General features: G+C 39.6%; 1 protein-coding gene and 1 long non-coding RNA gene across 2 annotated transcripts in view; both read left to right on the forward strand.

Moving 5' to 3' along the window:
* Positions 1-22,881, forward strand: part of LOC117806184 (ephrin-A2-like) — a 98,755-nt gene that overhangs the window by 62,962 nt on the left and 12,912 nt on the right. The window contains exon 2 of the mRNA XM_034674957.1: positions 10,550-10,842. Within this exon, the coding sequence (XP_034530848.1) occupies positions 10,550-10,842 (293 nt within the window). The remainder of the gene's footprint in view (positions 1-10,549; positions 10,843-22,881) is intronic.
* On the forward strand, positions 13,912-21,245 carry LOC117806192. The gene is made up of 8 exons (XR_004629624.1): positions 13,912-14,243; positions 14,903-14,953; positions 15,373-15,435; positions 16,567-16,617; positions 18,562-18,612; positions 18,885-18,935; positions 19,433-19,498; positions 20,999-21,245. It is a non-coding gene; the product is annotated as an uncharacterized LOC117806192 (long non-coding RNA).

Consider the following 22,881-nt stretch of genomic DNA (forward strand, 5'->3'; position numbering starts at 1 on the left):
CTTAAATCTCAGGGTTGCAAAGGGCTGGAACATTTCTGGTAAATTTCCATGGGAAGCTGGGGACTTTTGGAAATATTACGAATTGCAATCTTTCAATGGGAATTATGGGAATTAATGGGAAGTATTGGGAATTTATGGGAATTAACTGGAAAGGTATCATATCCAAGCATAAATATTTGTTTTGTTATAAGCAGACATCCATCCAAAATAATACAATTAAAACAGATTTATTTGTAAGTAGAACTTTATCAAGTGTTAATATTTTATTGAACAATCAATTATTTCATTGAAGAACAAAAACATGAATGTTGAGTTAAATATTACTCATCCCCCGAACCAACCCATTCAAAAACTAACAAAAATGAAATCCCACCAAAGTCCCATTCAAAATGTTAAATGAAGAGACCCCCTCTCTCTCTCAAAATAAGTCCCATTCAACATGCAAATAAAAAAGCATCTGAAACTGTACTTGCATGAAATCTGTTTGTTTCAGTCAGAAATATGCTAAAATATATTTTCCTCAACTATGTATAAGTTCCCTATTAAGAGCCAACCTTCAATTTAGTAAATTCCTGGTTGATTCCCATAAATTCCTGTTAATTACCATAAATTCCAGTGGAAAGTTTCTAACTTTGAAAATTCCTGGAACTTTGCAACCCTAAATCTCACTAGTTTTTGTCCTAGTTTGGCCTTTAACAACAGGGGTCAATGTTTTGCGTTGCTTCAGCCCAGTTTTGCTCCAGTATGATCTGTTGTTTCGGCCTGGTTTTGTTTTAGTGTCGTTGTTGTTTCCCGTTCTTGCAACAGTATTTACTATTGTTTCAGTACACTGTAGTTCCTGTTTTTTTTTTGGTGTAACTGTCCAGTTTTGTTCAAGTAGTTTTTTGGCCATGTTGTGTTACTTTTTTTTTCTGTTTTCTTAGCCCTGTTTTGTTCAAATATTTTTGGATTATTCTTCACAGTTTTACGGTTATTTTGTTCCACTGTCTCCAGATGTTTTGCTCAGCTCTGATACAAAATACCAGATTGTTTTTTTATTCTAACATTCAGTTGTTTGTGCTCTTTTCTGCAGCTAGTTCTGTCTCCGGTTTGGTATTTGTTGTGGCTTCACTGATGTTCAGTCCTTATCTCTGTGGTGTTTTGGCCCAGTTTGTATTTGTGAGTGTTTTAACTCTTGGAGCTGGAGCTTTTACTGTAGTGAATGGATCTAAATGCTTCCCTGTGCCACCAAGATTCACAAACTGTCTTTTCATATTTTAACTGCTGTCAGTGTGTTTGTTTAAAACCTAAAGTTCTTGAAGTGAGGTGGTAGATCGAGGTTTCCTCCTAACAAAAACCTGAGTGTGTGTGTGTGTGTGTGTGTGTGTGTGTGTGTGTGTGTGTGTGTGTGCGTGTGTGTGTATGTGTGTGCATGTGTGTGTGTGTGTGTGTGTGTGTGTGTGTGTGTGTGTGTGTGTGTGTGTGTGTGTGTGTGTCGTTAAGGATCGGGTTTTGGACATCAGATCAGATAGTTTTGTCTGGTAGCTTGTAGCTTCTTGTCTGAACCTGAGGGAAACACTGTGGGTATTGTAGCTGAGCCTGTCAGGACGGACTCGGGTTACATTAACACACAGTAACACAATGCACAGCAGAGTATCTCCAGAGGACATCGGTCATGTGACCACAGAAATAATAAAGCTGCTCTCTGCTGCTGCTGTGGGAAAATCCTGCTCCACGATTGACGCCACATAACTCAATAACTTCGCTAATTCTGAGCACAGCCCTAACTCTGAGTTCATCTGAGAGACTGCAGGTTATTCATGAGCCATGCATCTGCACAATACACTTATTACACAGGAGACATTCATCATCATTAACTCCATCAACATTACAGCTGTGCTCAGGAATGTTTGACCACTAGGGGGCATTGTGTTATGAATCTGGACTGATGAACTGTAGGCCTATATTTACGTGGTTTTCTGTCACGTTTTTTGCTTCTTCTCTGTTGTCCCTTTCTTAAAACGCTCCTCAGTTTCCTGGTTTTGTTTAGTCATGAGCTGTTCCAAAACTCTCCTGTGTCTTAGCCATAATTTAGTCCAGAGTTTAGCCCTGTTTTAATTTAACACTGCTTTAGTTTAGCCTGGTTAGCTCATGAATTCTTTGCGGCATTTGTCCTTGATTGGTTTCGAGTTTGGATTAGGTTTAGTCAAGAAGTCACTGTTTTTAGTCTTGGTTTCATCCAGATTCTAATCTTTGTTTTGACCAGAATTTTGAAGTATTTTGAGCCCAGATTGAGTGAAGAATTTGGTCCAGGTTTGTTGAAAATTCTGGGTTGGGTCTGGGAATTTTTCCATGGTTTAGTCCAAGAATAAGACGTACATGCTTAAAATTTATTTGTTAATATTTTCTCTCTCTCTCTCTCTCTCTCTCTCTCTCTGTCTCCAGGTCCAGGGTTCATCCCTGAATTTGACAGATATTCTGTCTCGTTTCTGTCCCAGTTTGATGTGCACTTTGTCTCACTTTTGGTCCAAGATTTAGCCCTGACTTGGTCAGATATTCCTCTTGTTTTTGTTCTGGTTTAGTGCAGTATTTTTAGTCTAGGATTTTCTGGTCTTTGTTTGACTTGATATGCTTCTAAATAACGTCAAAGATTGGTCCAGTATTCTCTGGTCTTTTAGCCCCATTGGCTCCCAGATTGCCTGGGGTTTGGTCCAGGGTTTAGGCCCACATAGGTCAAAGATCCGCTGCAGGTTTTGTCCCATTGTGGTCCAGAATAGTTTCCCTGGTTGAGCTGAGTACTCAGTTTTTTTTGGTCCAAAATTCAGCTCTTGCATTGTTCAGAATTTTTTTTGTTTTTGTCTGTGGTCTGGTCAGGCCTCGGATTTATTCGTGGTGTGTTCCTAAATGTTTGTCCTTAAACAGTTTGGTGTCAGTCGACAGCCTGGCCTCTGAATGAATTGGCACAGATCTGAAAGGAAAAACTAGAACCATCCTGTAACTTCTCACGACAGGAACAAAACCTAGACACTGATTTAGGTGACAGAGGTTGAAATTGTTGGCAGACTGATGTTGATGAAATCCCTGTTTTTGTTTTGAGCCCCTTCCTCAGTGTAGACCACCTGAGCGGGATAAAGGTGCTCCTCAGTCTCCGTCTGTGCACATCTGAACTTTAATCTGTCAGCAGGTCGGCTTCCTTCAGGCCGCCCTGTCAGGAACACTGACGAACGACCTCGACCCGTCCCCGTCATCACAGGACCTGGATCTAATCCACCTGACCTTCACAGACCTGCACAGATTAAACAGTAAATCACACGAGGCATGCTGGGAGCTGTGACATCACAGGTGTGGATGGTGAGATATATGTGGAGAGGTTCAGAGATTCCTGCAGCAGCTGGACAGAGAAACTGAAAAACATGTGAGCACATCTAACGTGAGAGAAGAGGAACGGGCCGACGGTCTAACACCTGTTCAGGTTCTCTTAGAACCAGATCCATCTGTTTCTGCTGAGTGCGTTAAAACACAGGAGAGTCTCCTCAGGAGGATCCAGCTTTCTCTTACTCTTCTGCACCAGTAAAGAAACAGCTTTATGTGCTGATTATTATTCAGAGACAGAGTTTATTAAAGACACTGTCGTATCTTGATGGCCCGTGATGTGTAGATGCAGAAGGAATCTCCGTGACACTGGCTTCCTTCTTTAGTTATGCATTTATTACAAGAAAACAATACCAGTATCGGACAAGCACCGCAGAATGCCTGGAAGACAGCGTGTCAATCTGTGTCTTGTCGTTTGCGGTTTCTAGCACCTCTTATAAGTCTGGGGGCAAGTGACATAGCCTACTACAGGGCTCTGCTGACTTAAGGGTTGCAAAACTTACCCTTGGAAGTCACAAAACAGGAAGGGGGTTTCTATCTAAATGTCTTTGAGAATCTGAGACAACATAAATTACTCCTTGACTTGTTTTATGTCAGATACTTCAACACAAGAGCAGTTTCACAATAACTTTCCCCGTCAGATTAAACTGAAAATCAGCTGCACTGAGACAATCTACAGCAGTGAAGTACGTTTTAAACATTGATGCATGAGATTCAATACATACATGTGTCTGCATGTGTCATTGAAATTCATTATGTGTACCTTTACTTCGAAATAAAATGAAATAAAAATATGCATTACTATCTTATAATCACTCTGCAGGGCCTCCAGACTCCATTCACAAAAAACACACATTAAGCCCACTGGACACAGCAGCTGTTCAATCAAACATGTGACTTAGTGTAGTAAATATTTTTCTTTAATGCAATGTTTTGTATTTGAGAGAGGAGGTGCGCCAGTTTATCTTAACGGTTAAAGCGTCCTTATACAGAGGCTGTAGTCCTGGGTTTGAGCCTCACCCAGGCCCTTTGCTACATATCCCCACTCTCTCCTCCGCTCAGCTGTCCTATCACCAGAGTCAGAATGGCCCTTAAGGACTTTAAAGTTTATCTTTATATCTGTATAGACCTAATTGATCACAGTGACAGAGTGGGGACTCTCTCTGTGTGTCTGACAGTAGATGGACGTCAGGACGTTCAACAGGGAATCACAGGAAGCGGCTGGAGTCAGCTGTCAGTTTGCTCTCAGGCTGAATGATGAGGAGGACGAAAACGATGGTGGTGGTGAACCCGCTCCTCTCTCGGCCTGCTGGGATGGGCAGAACACCTCCCTCCATTAGAGCGATGAATGATGATGTGAGCGCTGAGGGGACAGAGTTCAGTGAACGCACCGCCTGCTCTCTCAGCTGTTAGCGTCACCCAATCCTTCAGCTAACTGAGTTAGCATGCACTTTGCTAATGGTGTTAGCTGAGACAAAGAGGGCGCGTTGGAGGAGAAACACCATCAGGATGGTTTTCATTCTGTGGGAAGTTTCCAGCTGCTCCCATCGACCTCCATCAGGACCGCGTTGCATTCAGGCCACATGGGAATAATCAGGGCTGTGATTCAGCAGCTCGGAGTAACGGACTGTGAAGGGAAACTTTAAGTGTTTTCAGTCATTAAGATAACTCAGTTATATGAAGCTCCAGTTGTGCCAAAAATAACCGATTTGTTCCTTTACGGTCACCTCTGAGGGAGGTCCTCTAAAAATAAACTCCAAAATAAAAAAACGGACTGCAGTGCTGTGAGGCCACACCCCTTTTGAACCTGCAGTGAGGCCACACCCCTTTTGAACCTGCAGTGAGGCCCCACTCCCAATCCTACCTCCCTTTAACCCTTGATCTAATGTAAATTTAGCTCGGACAGTTGTCATCAATGAGAAATTAGCTATATGTACCCAAACTGCTTTGGGGCCAGGCTGTAAACACGCTTATTTCTGCTGTAACATTTTTCCATGGGGCTCTATGGGGACTGACTTACTGCAGGAGACTCACTCTAGTGGACACTAGAAGAACTGCAGCTATCTCCTGCTTTGGCTTCTGGTTTCAGTCGCAGTGGTTACTCCTTGGATCAGCACAGTGAATGTTCTTTAAGATTACAGATTGAGAATTCTGGTTAATCTCAACAGTTGGATCCCATGCCCTGTGTGTGGACGCTGCAGACTGAAGCAGCCACCCCAGGTTCAATACGCAACTGTAACACATCCAGTTCAGCCCCCACAGTCTGTATATGCTTAAGTACGGACCACATTCAAATGTAGTAAACATGAAGTAATTCAAACACACAGTGTGTGTTTAATGTGTGTGTTTATGTGTGTGTTGTGTGAGTATGTCTTCAGTCGGCTCATTCAGTTGTAAAAAAAAGTTTTAGTATTCACCTTCATTATTCTGGTAAACTCAGATCAGTCTGACTTCATGGGCTTTAATTTGAGGCAAGTCAACACTGTCTCCTCACACACACACACACACACACACACACACACACACAAACACACACAAACACACACACACACACACACTCCTGTCAAACATGTGAATCTCACTTTTTATTGTTCATTGAGCTGAATTTAAAACGAGCTGTGATTAACGGGGACGCCTCAGCCAATCAGGACGCAGCATCTGAAACCAAATCAGTCAGTTCAAACCTCATTACAGAAATCTAAATTAGCTCTGTTGATTCGGACCCCCCCACACACACACACACACACACACGCACACACACACACTTCATTCTGTGTGGACGGAGGATTTGTTCCTGTGTTGTATTTCTGTGAGCGACATGAATATTCAGAGAGACGAGGAGTGATGAGTTTGTTCTGTGGGATCGATCAGTGAACGAGGAAACTGCGTGAGTGTGTGTGTGTGTGTGTGTGTGTGTGTGTGTGTGTGTGTGTGTGTGTGTGTGTGTGTTTTGATAAATTAAATTATGTGTTTGTGATAAATTAAATTATGTAGATTACAGATTAGAGTTGCAGCAGCTGTGAGGACAGGAAGAAGAAACAAAAACACTCAACATGTTTCACTTCAGACTGTTTCTGTGAAAACTTTATTTCACTTAGTCGACTCTAAACATCACACTGAACACAGCTCTGTGTTAAAATTGAAGAAGATCACAGTTAGATTAGAATGAATACTCTGTGTGATGTCGGTGATGAGCCGGCAGGTCGATCTTTGACCTCAGGACACAAACAGAACTCTGATTTGTTAAAACAAAAACATACCGACACATGTTTAAAACAAACATCACATTACGTATGTGAGAAATGAATGAGAGGGACGGATGATGGGAACATAATGTTAACATTCAGCGAACATGAATTAAATAAATGTTAAACTAATACAAAATACATTTAAAAATAAAACATTCAGAAACATTAAATGAGAAATTAATAAAATAAAGGAGGAGTTAAATATGACACTACTACAATACAAAGGCTGATTTAAGAGCAGAACTACGACTGAATCAAATATAAATTGATATCAAACTTGTCATAAATGTCGTTATCATTTCATGCTTTCATTATTTCTTTATAATATAGTCTTAAAAAATTGTACATTAATTCATGAAACCTGATTGTAAAATTTTTTTTTTTTCGGCAGCTTCCATCCTCCACAGAATATATATATATCTCTTTATTTAAACTCGAAAATCATTGAGGGCAAGCCCTCATTTACAATGACGACGAGTATATAAAAGAAACATTAAAATGCATGACAAGCAAAATAAAAGATATAACCCTAAAAGAATGATGATCAATTAAAAACAGACAACAGTTAAAAGTAATGTTACAACAATTGAAATATATTTTGCTTAAGTCAATAATGTTAAATCAATAATGTTAAATCATATTTTGATTATGTCCTTTTTAATGTCTGAACCTGCTGAGGAGTCTGAAGAGGCGCCTAGCTCTATTCTTAGTCCTATCAAATAAAACCTTAAAAACAAATGGAAAAACTTTTCTGTATCATCTTTTCTTAAAACGAAGAATACACCTTAATGTTTTAATTTCACATCTTACAAATTTAGGTAAGAACTGATGATTGATTGGTTCTCCTGATGTGAACAGATCGTAGTGAGCGTCATGATTTAGATACTTTCCGTGCTGTGCTGCTGGTAGACATGTTCAGGTCGTATTACTCCTGTTTGAGTTTTTTACTAACAGGATGATGAAGGAAAAACACCAGAGTGATCCTGTGTGAGTCAAAAACACTGCTGTATATTACAGCGTGACAGTAAAAATAATCACTAGCAGCTACGGCCCTGATAACTCTCTGTGTGAGTGTGTGAGAGTGTGTGTGTGAGTCCTGGTCATGTTGTGGTATTATTACGCTGTTCAGGCAAACATGGCTCATACACACAGCTCACACACAGCTCACACACACAGCTCACACACACAGCTCACACACACAGCTCACACACAGCTCACACACAGCTCACACACAGCTCACACACAGCTCACACAGCTCACACACAACTCACACACAGCTCACACACAACTCACACACAGCTCACACACAACTCACACACAACTCACGCACAGCTCACACACACAGCTCACACAGAAGTCACACACAGCTCACACACAGCTCACACACAGATCTTGTAACTTGTTGGTCCCTGTTTTTATTCAGTTAATAGAAACGTATTGATGTTTGTGTTGAAGTGAAAGCTGATCATTCGTCCTATATGAAGTGACGCCACAGACATACTACAGAACATTTTGTGAATGTGCACTTTATTCTGTACCACCGGTGTGACAGGTTTATGAACGGCAGCAGAGCCGTCCCTGGTGTGTTGATGTTTTTGTGTCAGCCCGTGTCTCTGCGGAGCATCATCCCTGCAGGCCGTTGTTACTGTGTAGATCTCTCTGCTGTGTTTAACTGCACCATGACCTCTGCATCGGCCTCATCCACACTACCTCCAACTCTTCTAAAGTACAGATCCATATTTGACTGATATGTGAGTTATTTTAGTCTGATTATATATCCTGCTCATAAACTGAGAGAACAGCTGCTGTGTGTCATGATATATAAACTTTATATTACGGTGATGATGAAACACTCACCTGCTCATCAACAGGTGAGAGGATGTCTGTGATCAAACCTCAGAGAACAGAGCGAGGGAGTTTCAGAGATGACCTGTGTCTATATGAAGCCCATGTCCTCTTCTTTAGTACACCCCCTGGTGGTCACTCATATATGACAAATAATTACCCATATTTAAACAGCTCATACATAGAGCATAGAGAAAAACAAAAAGCAAAAAATGACTGCAGTCAGGAATTAAATGAATTTAATAAACCATAAATATATAAAAGAATAATAATTACATATGTAGAATAAGTGCAGGTATTAATCAGCTGTTCAGTGTGTGCACGGTCAGCTCTCTCTATAAGCGTGTTGTGTGTTCAAACTTTAAATATTAAAATGAAACAGCTTACATTTAAAACAGATCACATAACCCTGGTCCTGTCCTCTTTGTATCGGCCTCCTGTCCATTTTTGTATCCATTTTAAAATTGAATTAATAACTTTTGAAACTCTACCTGATCAGACCCCTCTTTTTTAGAAAAGCTTTGATATCTGTGTAAAGCTCACTGATTATTTCCTCCCCCGTTCTTGTCATGCAGTTTAGTATTTAAAACTTTTTATTTATTTACTTGTATTACATGTTGTTTGGACAGTGCTAAAGTAATTATTATTATAAATACGACAGCATTGCAGCTTGAGGAGATCATGTACAGGAAGCAGATGTTGTTTTTAAAGTATTACGTATTTTAAAACAAAGTGCAGATCCATGTCAGATGTGTGGATGATTTTTCTATTTTTTATGTAACCTTTAAGAATAGTCCCATTGAGATACAAAGTCTATTTTACAGGGGAGTCCTGGCCAAGACAGCAGCATAAAAAGTTTCACAAATCGTACAGGACAAAACATATAGTGACAAGTAACTATTACATCGATTCATAAATTAGCAGTGTTAATTTCTAAAACATGTGCACAAGCTGATCAAACCAAGAAGAGGGAGCAAAGACATTAAAAGCACTTTTACCAAAGACAGAGCGAGTCTGAGGAATGGCAAAAAGAATTTGTCCATGGGACCGAAGGTTAGAGCCACTAACAACTTTAGGAGTCAATAAGGAGCATAAATAAGACGGCAGCTCCTGGAGTATGGCCTTATAGAGAAAGACATACCAGCGCTCCATTCTTCTGTTGTATAAGGAAGACAAGCCAACCTTTTCATACAATATACAGTGATGTGTGTGGAAACCTAAACCAGAAACAAACCACAATGCAGCATGGTACACGGAGTCCAACATTTTCAGAGAAGCTGAGGAAGCATGCATATAAAGAACATTACCATAGTCAATTACAGATACAAAGGTTGCTAGAATGAACTTTTTATGAGCAGCAAAAGAAAAACAGCATCTGTTTCTATAAAAGAAACTTAACTTCACCCTCAGTTTTTTAGTTAGGCTCTCAATATGACGATTAAAAGAAAGATTTTCATCTACAAGAAAACACAAGTATTTAAATCAGGATTGAAGTAGGATTAAACATGTGTTCATAAACCTCACAGCATGAAACACAGACTCTGTGTCCAACAGTGACGTGTAATAATCCAGCCCAGTTTGTGTTGATGTGATATTTAGCTAATGCTGTTTTAATCCAAAGTTTTGAAACACGTCAATGCCAGGCAGAAATATTTAAGGTTTGCTTTCTGAGTGTTTCAGTGTGCAGATTGAAAACATTCAGCGGGAAACAGCTGTTATTATGAACATGTTAAGGTCCTGAGATCTTTTGGTGTGTTCATGAAGTCAGAGTGGAGCATTTATTAAATCTTATCACTGAGTTGTATTTTTATATCAGGTGCAGAAATGTCTGTTTGATTCTTTAAAATTGGATCTGACAGAAGATCTGCGAACACAAACATTTAGCTTTGATTCATGTTAGTCCGACTCTGAATTGGATTAATAGCGGTAACAGTCTGAAGACACATTTCATGTTCTTTGGTCCAAAGAAACCACTAGAGAAGACTCTGCTGGGTGTGAGCTTATCATTAGCATTAGCTAGCAAAAGTCCTGAGTCACTCATTGGATCAAGCTGCATGTTTTGATGTATGACACAAAATGATTTCATTCTGTCTCTTCCTCCTCAGGTTCTTTCGTGGCGAGTACACGGTGGAGGTAGCGATCAACGACTACCTGGACATCTACTGCCCACACTACGAGGTGGAAGAGCCGTCGGAGCGTATGGAGCAATACATCCTGTACATGGTGAACTACGACGGGTACACCACCTGCGACCACCACAGGAAGGGCTTCAAACGCTGGGAGTGTAACCGCCCGCTCAGCCCTAACGGACCGCTCAAGTTCTCTGAGAAGTTCCAGCTGTTCACGCCATTCAGCCTGGGCTTCGAGTTTAGGCCAGGACACGAGTACTACTACATCTGTAAGTAAAACAACACAATACTACTCAACTCAACTCAACTTAATTTATACACCACCTTTCATGCATATAAACATGCAGCCCAAAGTGCTTCACAGAATAACAGAGAGACAGAAAACAACAGCAATGGTAAAATGATAAAAGGCATGATTATAAATAAAATACTTAAAAATGAAATAAAATCCATACAACAATACATTAAAATTAATGAAATAAGTAATAGTGGAAAAAAAATGAAATAAAAAAAATAAGGTAACGTTAACAAGATCAGATGAATACAAGAAATAAATAGATAAATAAATAATTAAATAAGATAAATATATGTTAAAGCAATGATTCAAATAATAATGGTTAAAATAATAACCCCTTGCACTACTACATCTGTAAGTAAAACAACACAGTACTAATACATCTGTAAGTACTATGACACAGTACTAATATATCTGTAAGTACTATGACACAGTGCTATTGGATCTGTATGTACTACCAAAAAGTACTTCTGCATCTGTAAGTACTCCCAGCGTACTACTACAGTACATCTATAAGTACTGGTACAGAGTAGGAGAGACCAGGGGAAACTGTAACATTTTTCACATTCCCCTTTATAACTCAAAGATTACTTGAAGTACACCTGTCATGTTTATATATTAAAGTCATATGTGTGAGCAGTATTCAGTGGAGCTAGAATTTTGAATAATAAAGATAAGCTGTTTAATTTGATGTGATGTAAGAAGTCAGAAAAAGATGTACCTCAGCTTGTTCAGGTGTGTTGAGATGTGTTAGACGCAGACTCTGGGGGTGTTAAGATGATATTTGGTGTGTGAAGTTTTTCTCTCAGGTATGTTTACATCTCTGTTTTATTCACAGAGCATTTATTTTGGACCTCAGGGTGTGATCAGGTAGTTTTGATTGCTTGTATTGTTTGGAGCTACTCTGCCTCTACATGACCCACAGGGCCACCGTCCAACACAAACACACTATGTCAAACAATGTCTGCTGATGACACACAAAGCGCGGACTATTCAGATGGTGTGTGTTAAGCAGATGGACTCTGTGTGTGTGTGTGTGTGTGTGTGTGTGTGTGTGTGTGTGTTGGTATTTGTGTATTAGGTAGACATTTCATCGGAATACACACCACACTGCACGGACATTTTGAATTATGAGGACATGTCCAGAGTCCTCATAATTCGGACACTGTAGAAGTGTTTCTATAGGTTAGGGGAGCTCTAATTCAAATTTTCTCCAAAAGTCCTTTTAGTACACAAAACACTGATTCTGTGTATAATCTGTGTATTGAAAGTGCGCTCGTACTGCTGGATTTTGGTACTGCACCCGCTCATGAATATTCACACATGTGTATGATTCGCGGCTTCTGATTGGCTGACGGCCGGAAGTCCCCATAATGTTGGGTTTTGTCAATACTGTGTATTAACCGAATTTCATCACAGACTCTTGTCTGCTAGAGATTGATAAAGCAGCAGACTTTTCCTTTTAAAATAAACCAATATAATATATTAAAGTGTAGAAGTAAGATAAAACCATATAGGAACAGGGTAATCCAGACTGAGTAACAAAAATCTTATGACATTTTTTGCAATTAATTAATTACAAAGCCTGTAATTTGTCATATTAATTTATTATTTTTTACCGTAAATACAACTGTCAATGTAACTGCCACTATTACTTTTTACTAAGCTTTATTTTGTAAATATCTTATTGTACTATTGTTATTATATTAGGCACTGTCTTTTTGCATCACTCCGACGGCCCACTGGCGGGCCCTGCCGACTTTTTTCTTTCAGACGCTTCTGTGGGCTGAGTTTTAAAGATACAGCGAAGATACTGATATCATATGAAACTAGAAGACATAAGGAATCAATTAATGAATCAATTAATACCAACCATGCCATGATAGGAAGGGAAGTGGGTTAACTAACGCTCCAAAGTTAGGCTAAATTTTGGCTATCAAAAAACTTTTCAAAGTGGTCCCCTGACCTCTGACCTCAAGATATCTGAATGAAAATCTTTCAGTGGGTTCCCACAAGTCTCCTCTTTACATACATACCCACTTTATGCTATTCCCATTCAGTTTGAGGCAAAAACAAAGCAGGTTTCTGCATGCAGTACAAATGTGTTTTTTTCGCCTAGTCTAAAATGGTGTTTCTGCATACTGGGGTCCCTAAACAGTGTTTGATTTGCATACATGTGATATCACTGGAAAGCTGAGACTCTTGTGGATTCAATCCCTATTGTATTCATGTGTGATGATATTAGAGCCCACAGTAGCCTTTTCTCTTAGTGAGACCAGTTTTTGAAACCTCGAGATCACTGTATAAAATGACCTCTTGTGACCTCTAGGATAATCACAGCCTGATGAAACTTTACACACATATACTAGAGACACAGGGCTCTCAGAGGATGTATGGCTTTCCTAGGTATGTTGACAATAAGGGGCTTTCTCAGCAGCCTCAAGAACAGAGGCGCTCACCAGCCAATCGTCGAAAAATGCAATTCTTGCGAAATCTCCAAATGATGTAAACCACTTCTATGTGACATATACTGTTGACCTGTTATCTATCACTGAAATTACCCATCTTACACCCTATATTACCATTAAAAACGCCCGGAGTGCTAAGAGGTTAACTTCTATACACTCTATATTGTATATTAAACTTATATTTGAGTTATTTTGTAACTTGGAGCAACCTGTTCTATTGTATTTTATTCTATTAATCTCCTGACAACAGTAATTTAAAGACACATTTTTTTACTATTCTATGCAAGGAACTTTTGAAATAAAATATATCATTGAAAAGAGTAAATAAATAAATAAATAAATAAATAAATAAAGACCCCCCACCGCCCAAACATTTTGGATCCACCTGACTCTTTCCTCTTCCTGCTGCCTACGTCTAGCCTGGCATGGCCAGAGAGATTGCAAATACAGTGCAATGTCTATGTCAAAGGGGCGTTATCAACAGGCACAGACCAAAATGCTTACAACCAATCAGAGCAAAGAAACGTGACCTGTCACTCAAGGAGCTGTCACTGAGCGTGGTGGTGAGAAACATGGCTGCCAGGTCACAAACGATCTCAAATTACAGCTAAACAGTACACTAAAATGTGATTCTGAAAACATTTGAGGTGAGAAATAGGCAATGCAGTAACGGAATCTTGATTCAGATATGATCAGCACTGCCTAGTTTTACAGTTTGATCCGAGTTTCGGGAGCTGGATGTGTTGCACTGGAGACAACTGCAGACTAACAGCACCTACAACCAATCAGAGCAGAGAAACGTGTCTAGAACGGTGACTGTGATTGGCTCGTCTGTTTCTGGAAAAGATATCTCCGAGTAGAGGAGACTGTGTACGTCCAAGGAGGAGACGCACCGCATCTGCTGCAGGTAAGACAGGTGACGAAGTCTGAATCACACATATCACCGCTAAACTTTAAGACTAAATACTACTATGAGCTTTTCATGCTATTTTAAATGACTAGTCTCTGTTTTTACAGAGATGATCTGTGGCTGAGTTGTTCAGGGAATATTTTACCTCAGTAGTATACTGATTTAACAAATTGCCATCATGTGGAGATGTTAAGGGGTTAACACTTCGTATTGAGTCCCCTGTTGCACTGTTTACACACCAGTCAAGGAACAACAGTCATACAGTTTGGAGGATACAAGAGATTTTTTTTTTCTGTGTAAAACGGACTTGGCAGGAAATTAGGACCACTGTTTGTATTTAGAAGTATAGATGAACTGTCCTCATAAACCTGCAAGGTTACTCACACTGAAGACTGTGTATTTGTATTTAGAAGTATAGATGAACTGTCCTCATAAACCTGCAAGGTTACACACACTGAAGACTGTGTGTTTGTATTTTATTGGTCTGTATGCTAGTAAATCCTCACATTCTTTAGTTGATAACTCACAGTATCACCTGTGTTATCTACCATTCTCTAAATAGATAGTTGTGTTACAAGCTTAAAACATCAGCATGTACTTCCTTGGTGTGCTTAATAATGTTCAGTGATTTAAGTTTTTCATTTTTTCCCCACAAGATTTCACCTGAGACAGACCCTCAGCTGAGACCGAATGGTGGCATTCAACAGGTGACTTATTACATTATAAGTTTTAGAATAGACAAGGCTTTTTTTCTAAGATAAGATGTACTTTAATGTGGCCATAGGGACATTTGTTTTGAAGTTTGTTCTGAAGGTCCACAGAGGGTAAAAAAATACATTCTCTAGAGAGCAACACATACGACATGTTCTGTCATCTTATGTTCTTGTCGTGTCAGCGTCTGATGATTTTGAGTTCAATCTTTTAGGATGGATGCATACTCGAGTTAAGAATCATTTTTTTGAACTTTGCTCACATTTTTCCACTTGGTTACAGAAGAACCCCTGCAAGGCTTGGTTAACAAATGTTACTTTTTTTCCAATTTATGAATATAATGAAATGCTGCCTAAGTTAAACACTTAATTTGCGTTGAATTATTGCATACTAAATGTTGCTTCATATTTCACAGGGGACTCCAGACAAGGAAGGCCAAGGCCAGGCCAGCTCTACGGCAGAGGATGCAATGGGGAAGGTAAATGTCTGTGAGGTGTGCCTCTGACCCGTGGAAATAACTTTAGTATTTGGCAAAATAGAATTAAAATGTATTTATTGAGTAGATTTAATCTGTGATAAATACCTACAGACCCATCAGTTTTATTATCTGTGTTTAAAACCAGCTGTGTAAAACGGACTTGGCAGGAAATTAGGACCAATGTTTGTGTTTATAAGTATTCATGTAAGGTCCTCATAAACCTGCAAGGTTACTCACACTGAGGACTGTGTATTTGTATTTAGAAGTATAGATGAACTGTCCTCATAAACCTGCGAGGTTACTCACACTAAGGACTGTGTATTTGTATTTAGAAGTATAGATGAACTGTCCTCATAAACCTGCGAGGTTACTCACACTGAAGACTGTGTGTTTGTATTTAGAAGTATAGATGTAAGGTCCTCATAAGCCTGCAAGGTTACACACACTGAGGACTGTGTATTTGTATTTAGAAGTATAGATGTAAGGTCCTCATAAACCTGCAAGGTTACACACACAGAAGACTGTGTATTTGTATTTAGAAGTATAGATGTACGGTCCTCATAAACCTGCAAGGTTACACACACAGAAGACTGTGTATTTGTATTTAGAAGTATAGATGTAAGGTCCTCATAAACCTGCAAGGTTACACACACAGAAGACTGTGTATTTGTATTTAGAAGTATAGATGTACGGTCCTCATAAACCTGCGAGGTTACTCACACTGAGGACTGTGTGTTTGTATTTAGAAGTATAGATGTACGGTCCTCATAAACCTGCAAGGTTACACACACAGAAGACTGTGTATTTGTATTTAGAAGTATAGATGTACGGTCCTCATAAACCTGCGAGGTTACTCACACTGAGGACTGTGTGTTTGTATTTAGAAGTATAGATGTACGGTCCTCATAAACCTGCGAGGTTACTCACACTGAGGACTGTGTGTTTGTATTTTATTGGTCTCTATGCTAGTAAATCCTCACATTCTTTAGTTGATAACTCACAGTATCACCTGTGTTATCTACCATTCTCTAAATACATAGTTGTGTTACAAGCTTAAAACATCAGCATGTACTTCCTTGGTGTGCTTAATAATGTTCAGTGATTTAAGTCTTTCATTTTTTCCCCCACAAGATTTCACCTGAGACAGACCCTCAGCTGAGACCCAATGGTGGCATTCAACAGGTGACTTATTACATTTTAAGTTTTAGAATAGACAAGGCTTTTTTTCTAAGATAAGATGTACTTTAATGTGGCCATAGGGACATTTGTTTTGAAGTTTGTTCTGAAGGTCCACAGAGGGTAAAAAAATACATTCTCTAGAGAGCAACACATACGACATGTTCTGTCATCTTATGTTCTTGTCGTGTCCTCCTGAAATCCTAAAATTTTATATATTTAAAGTTTAACATAAAAAAAATCATTTTGATTTAAAATTGGCTTAACTCTGTTTTTCTTACTTGTCTGAAGTGGTGGAGATCTTAAATTTGACATCACATATTCTTGTGTTCCAATCAAAGACTTAACAAAACTACAGAAGTCTGACAAGTGAAATTACTGAAACTGCTCACACTTTGACATAAATTGATCCATTTATTTAGGACTGTACCCTTGTTAGTATGATATAGTAAGAAAAAGACTGTAGGTTTCAGTGCTGTTTAAATCACATTTACATGTCAGAGCATCTGTATATCTAATAATGTGATGAACTTCCAGGTCAACAATGTTTTTGTAAAGTGCATTAATGAGGGGATTTAAGTCCAGTTCTTTAGATTTGGTTTAAAGTAGGCAAGGCTTTGTAAATATAGCGCTGTATGTCCATGAACAACTTTATCATATTTTGGAGCTGCAATGATGTCACACTTTATAAAATGTTAACATAGAACAATTCAGACACACACCCACCCTATATTGTTGTACAAGCCCTTTACCACAAGCTAACAGCCAGTTAATGATGGGCAAATCACCAATCCTGTTTGTGACATTCATGGACAGGATTTCAAGGCGCAGCCGGGGGGAGTGTCCAAAACATACGGCCGCAGATCAGATGATACGACCACAAAGTCGATCATCGATCTTTGGCCTAGGGTGTTCTGGTACCAAGTACACTTATGAACATTCCTATGTTCGAACATGGTGTTTGTTATGGACAATCCATGACTAGCACAGAAGTCCAATAACAAAGCACCATTCGGGTTCAGATCAGGCAGGCCGTTCCTCCCAATCACTCCCCTCCAGGTTTCTCCGTCGTTGCCCATGGGAGCATTGAAGTCCCCCAGTAGAACTATAGAGTCCCCAGGCGACACCCGTTCTAGGACGCCACCCAGAGACTCCAAGAAGGCCGAGTACTCTGAACTGCTGTTAGGCGCATAGGCACAAACAACAGACAGAGACTTTCCCAGAGCGACACGAAGCCTCATCGAGGCGACCCTCTTGGTCCCCGGGGTAAACTCCAACACTGTGGCGCTCAGCCGTGGGCTTGTGAGTATTTCCACACCCGTCCGGCACCTCTCACCCTGGGCAACTCCAGAAAAGGCAAGAGTCCAGCCCCTCTCCAGGAGTTTGGTTCCAGAGCCGGTGCTACGCGTGGAGGTGAGCCCAACTATATCTAGCTGGTATTGCTCCACCTCCCGCACCAGCTCCGGCTCCTTCCCCGCCGGAGAGGTGACATTCCACGTACCAAACGCCAGTCTGTGCTGCCAGGGGTCGGCGCGCCTAGGTCCCCGCCTTTGCCTGCCACCCGGCTTACATTGCACCCGACCCCGAAAGCCATCCCTGCTGGTGGTGGGTCCACAGGGTTGCTCCGTGTAGCTTCTTCGGGCTTGGCCCGGCCAGGCCCCATGGGCAAAAGCGAGGTTGATTATCATGGTACTACCACAGAGAATACAGCTCTTTGAGTTGAACGTGAGTCACAAAACACCACAAAGGAAAGGACAAACCAAATCCCTGCAAAGCAAAATAAAGGATAATTGAATCTGCAATTTTAACTGTACGTCTGTTTGAGATGCTGAAGAGATATTGCCAGAGATTGTTCCTCTATAAAGAAAGTGTAGAACAGTTTGGGATTATGAAATGTTTGAACATATGAAACCAAACCATTCATATTGAGTTTTGTTTTTCATGCTGCAGGATTGGAGACAGCTAGCTGTCCTGTTGAGGAACCTCCAGGCAGCTCAGACGGTATGACCATCAACCTCAGTTCAGCAGCCCAGTGATGTTTGAATATTATGACTCAGCAATCACAGCTTAAAATTCAATTTATGTGCGGAGGTTGTTTTGCAAAGCTTACAGGTTTTTTTTAACATGAGATATTTTGACACTATATATTGTAATGTGACAACTTTGGACATTTAACATAATTACTAATGCTGTTTAAAATAATTGTTGAGATATTGGCCCAGGTGAAATGATCATATGACCATTCATATTGAGTTTTGTTTTTCATGCTGCAGGATTGGAGACAGCTAGCTGTCCTGTCGAGGAACCTCCAGGCAGCTCAGACGGTATGACCATCAACCTCAGTTCAGCAGCCCAGTGATGTTTGAATATTACATGTGGTCATGTAGACTACACACTGCTGCTGTTTGTTAGGGTGTATTCAATGTGTACTTCTCCATTCACAGATTGTGACTCTGCCCTAGAAGGGACATCTCAAAGTATAACAAGAATTAAACATTTTTAACTGCAGAGCTATGGTTAAAGATATGTAAATGTTGACAACAACACATTTTGAAACTTAAACAAGTTCCATTAGTCATCATCTTGTAAGCAATATTTTGCAGTATCTATGAAGTGTTGTGATCTTCCTTTCTTGATGGTTTTATATATATATGCTCATTAGCTGTAGGATGCTCTGAAGCTGTTAAAAATTACAGTTTAGATGGTTTGGAGATGTAGATTTATAACATCCTGTAAATGACATAGCAGTTAAGATGACAATTAAATGGTAACCTTAATGTCAGGATTTAAGATATTTTACTAGTTTCTCCCCTCTTTTCAGCAATCAGCAAAAAGACTGTTGGGAAGTCCAAAGTGCCCAAAAGAAGAGACGCACAGGAACCACTAGGTAAAAGCACAAACACAAAGGAGACTACAACCGAATCATGTTGATCGATTTTTCTCGTTTTTCACTGTTTTTTGCATTGCTTATTGGCAGTATAAAAGCAGTATAAAGACAAAACAAAATATATAGTTAATACTGAAATGGGACATGTAGCCTCCCCGGCTGAATGATGCTCTGACTCACCAACGGATGGTTCACAAATCTTAAATTTTTTATAATGTAGCTCCAAAGAGCATGCTGTGACCATTGTGTGAACACACCGTCAGAGCTACGGAGAAGACGAAACAAAATAACAGATTACCATTTTAAACTTGACGAAATGACAAGCTTTGATAGAGTGCTAAATATAAGCATATTTATCTGTAAATGAAATTATTAGCTTCCTTTTAAATTAACATTATCAGCCAGGTGCTAAAACAAAGAATACAATTTCGACACACTCCGTTTGGGAGACATTTGTGTGGTTTCAAGTTCGTCTATTTTGTCCTTTTTTTACCGAAAGTCTGCCTCTACAATGTAAATAAACATAAATAAAAGCACTCATCTTAATAATGTAACTTCCAGGAATTTACATAATGAACAAATATGAAAACAAGATTATGCAAGGACCATGACGAAGGTCATTTACAGGACATCAACCTGCCTTGTTTTCAACTCAGGAAATGCTAATCATAAACTGAAACATTATATGCTCTTAATCATACCCACTTCAAACAAATATTCTTCTGTTGTTATATTAGAGTGATATAGAGCTAGAACCTAAACTAAACAGTACTTTATGATATAAGCTGACAATGCAGATGAAGGCACTGTAAACCTAGAATATATTCTTTTTATGGCAGCTAACCGTTACGAGATTATTGGCCCAAAACAAATAAATCAGCCTTTTGAGGCCTCAGAAAGTAGGTATGTTACTGTAGGCCCCAGTACTGAACAGCCTTTCAGAGGGAGAACAGTGAGCTGGAATACACAGGTGCTACCTGAACAGCTCACAGAAATGTATTGTGTTATCCAGTGATGCTGCAACTCTTCCAAAACACTGCTTAAATACACTGACTCTCTTTGTCTTGATTAAATAAAACAAACGTTATTGTCCAAGGCACAGTTTCACACATACACACATGCCTATTTTTCTTCAGGCTGATTGGCATTTAATAGAGACTAATCAAACCATTATCATCTGATCGTTATAGGTTGCAGATCAATAAGAGCACACTTAGTTTTAACAGATATAACGCAAAAAACATTTTATGTTACCTTTACAAATACAAGAACAATGAGCTCTATGCAGTTAGGTGTGCATAGTTAGATGTGTTATCACATTTTAAATATGGGAAGGGAGAGCATTGGTATCTGATCTGCACCTTGAATCCAGTGCCATGATCTGGGATATCAGAATATGTATCAGGAGATACATTTTTTTATTTACATTTCTTTGAAATTGTAATTTTAGTATTTCACAAACAAATGTAAAGTCAATGAATCTCTTTTCCTCTTTTATAGAGTTACTTGAAGAAGCTGCTGAAAGGGACAATCCTCGGAGGAAACAAAAACAACAGTGGTCTCTAAAAGAGGTCTCAGCGGTGATCAGACACTTTAAGAACCTTCCTAAAAAAGAGAGTGAAGTCCAACTCCCTTTGTGTTTGTTGTTCAAAGCCCTCTGATGATGGCTGCTGTGCGGCCAAACAGGGAACTGACTGTCACTGTTTTCAAAACAGAAATAATTAAACATGGCTTCTTCTTTACTGAGTATGCTGTGATATGTTCTCTTGTCTATTTAAAGATCATACTCAATGTAGAAAAACAGTCATATGACACATAACACTATATAAAAATCACTACACATACAGGTTTGGTTATATTGTCTGTTACAGTAAACCAGCTCTGCATTACAGACATACCTCATGTATGGGGATATACTTTGTGTTTTATAGAACAGGCAGTCCTCATATATCGGGTGTGTCCTTATAAAGCACAATGTCTTCACTGTAGTGTGTGTGTTTTCCCGTTCCATTAATTCATGTTTGACCCTTTAATACACTTCAGTGCCGTTTTTGTGTGTTGTATAGCCACTGTCCTCACAAATGGTGTTAGTCCTTATAATAACGCTTTATGTCATGGGTGGGGCTTATTATCAAATTAATTATTGTCCACATAATGATGCATATTGTCAGGTTGTTATATTTCCAGTTGTGTTGTGTGTATTCAAACTCCGAAGTGAGATCTGTGTTGTTGGGCTCAAAAAATAATTTTTGATACCACCCACATCTCTGTGGGGCAGCTGGAAAGGGGTGCTCCCCTAATACACCACCAGACTGGTTTGGAGAGATGTGTCCTTGTAATACATATAGGCGGGTATGTGTGTGTGTGTGTGTGTGTGTGTGTGTGTGTGTGTGTGTGTGTGTGTGTGTGTGTGTGTGTGTGTGTGTGTGTGTTTGCGTGTGCGTGTGTTTTACACATGAGGTGCTAAAAGCTATCATTAGCAGCCTTGTGTTGGGCTCCTCCTCACTGAGCAGGAAAAGTCGAACACATTTAATGAGGCAATTACTCCCTCCCTCCTTCACCCTCCCGTGTCTACACCTGTTCGATCCCCATACAGCCTGTAATCAGACAGACTGTCATTTCTCTTTGTACAAAGCCAAGCTAACAGTTTCACCTGCTTCATGTGTTCGTGCTAAATCAAGCTGAAGTCATCTTGGACCGATCACTGCCTAGCTACAGTCATGGACAAAAGTATTGGCACCCCTAGAATTTTTCCCGAAAATACGCAATTTCTCCCAGAAATTGTTGCATTTAGAAATGTTTTTTGTATACACATGTTTATTGCATTCATGTGCTTTGGAACAACACAAAAAAACTGAAGAAAAAAGCCAAATTTGACATAATTTTAAACAAAACTAAAAAAATGGGCCGGACAAAATTGTTGGAACCCTCAACTTATTATATATAAATATTTGGTTGCACACCCTTTGGAAGAAATAACTGAAACTGATTGCTTCCTATAACCATCAACAAGCTTCTTACACCTCTCAAATGGAATTCTGGACCACTCTTCTTTTGCAAACTGCTCCTGGTCTCTCAGATTTGAAGGGTGCCTTCTTGCAACAGCGATTTTGAGATCTCTCCAGAGGTGTTCAATGGGATTCAGATCTGGACTCATTGCTGGCCACTTCAGAACTCTCCAACCATTTCTTGGTGCTTTTTGAGGTGTGTTTTGAGTCCTGCTGGAACACCCATGACCTCTGACGCAGACCCAGCTTTCTGACACTAGGCTCTACATTGCGGCCTAAAATCTTTTGATAGTCTCCAGATTTCATGATTCCTTGAACATGGTCAATGCACCCAGTGCCAGAGGCAGCAAAACAACTCCAAAACATTTTTGAACC

The sequence above is a fragment of the Notolabrus celidotus genome, chromosome 2 (genome assembly GCF_009762535.1).
Source record: "Notolabrus celidotus isolate fNotCel1 chromosome 2, fNotCel1.pri, whole genome shotgun sequence".
Lineage (NCBI taxonomy): Eukaryota > Metazoa > Chordata > Actinopteri > Labriformes > Labridae > Notolabrus > Notolabrus celidotus.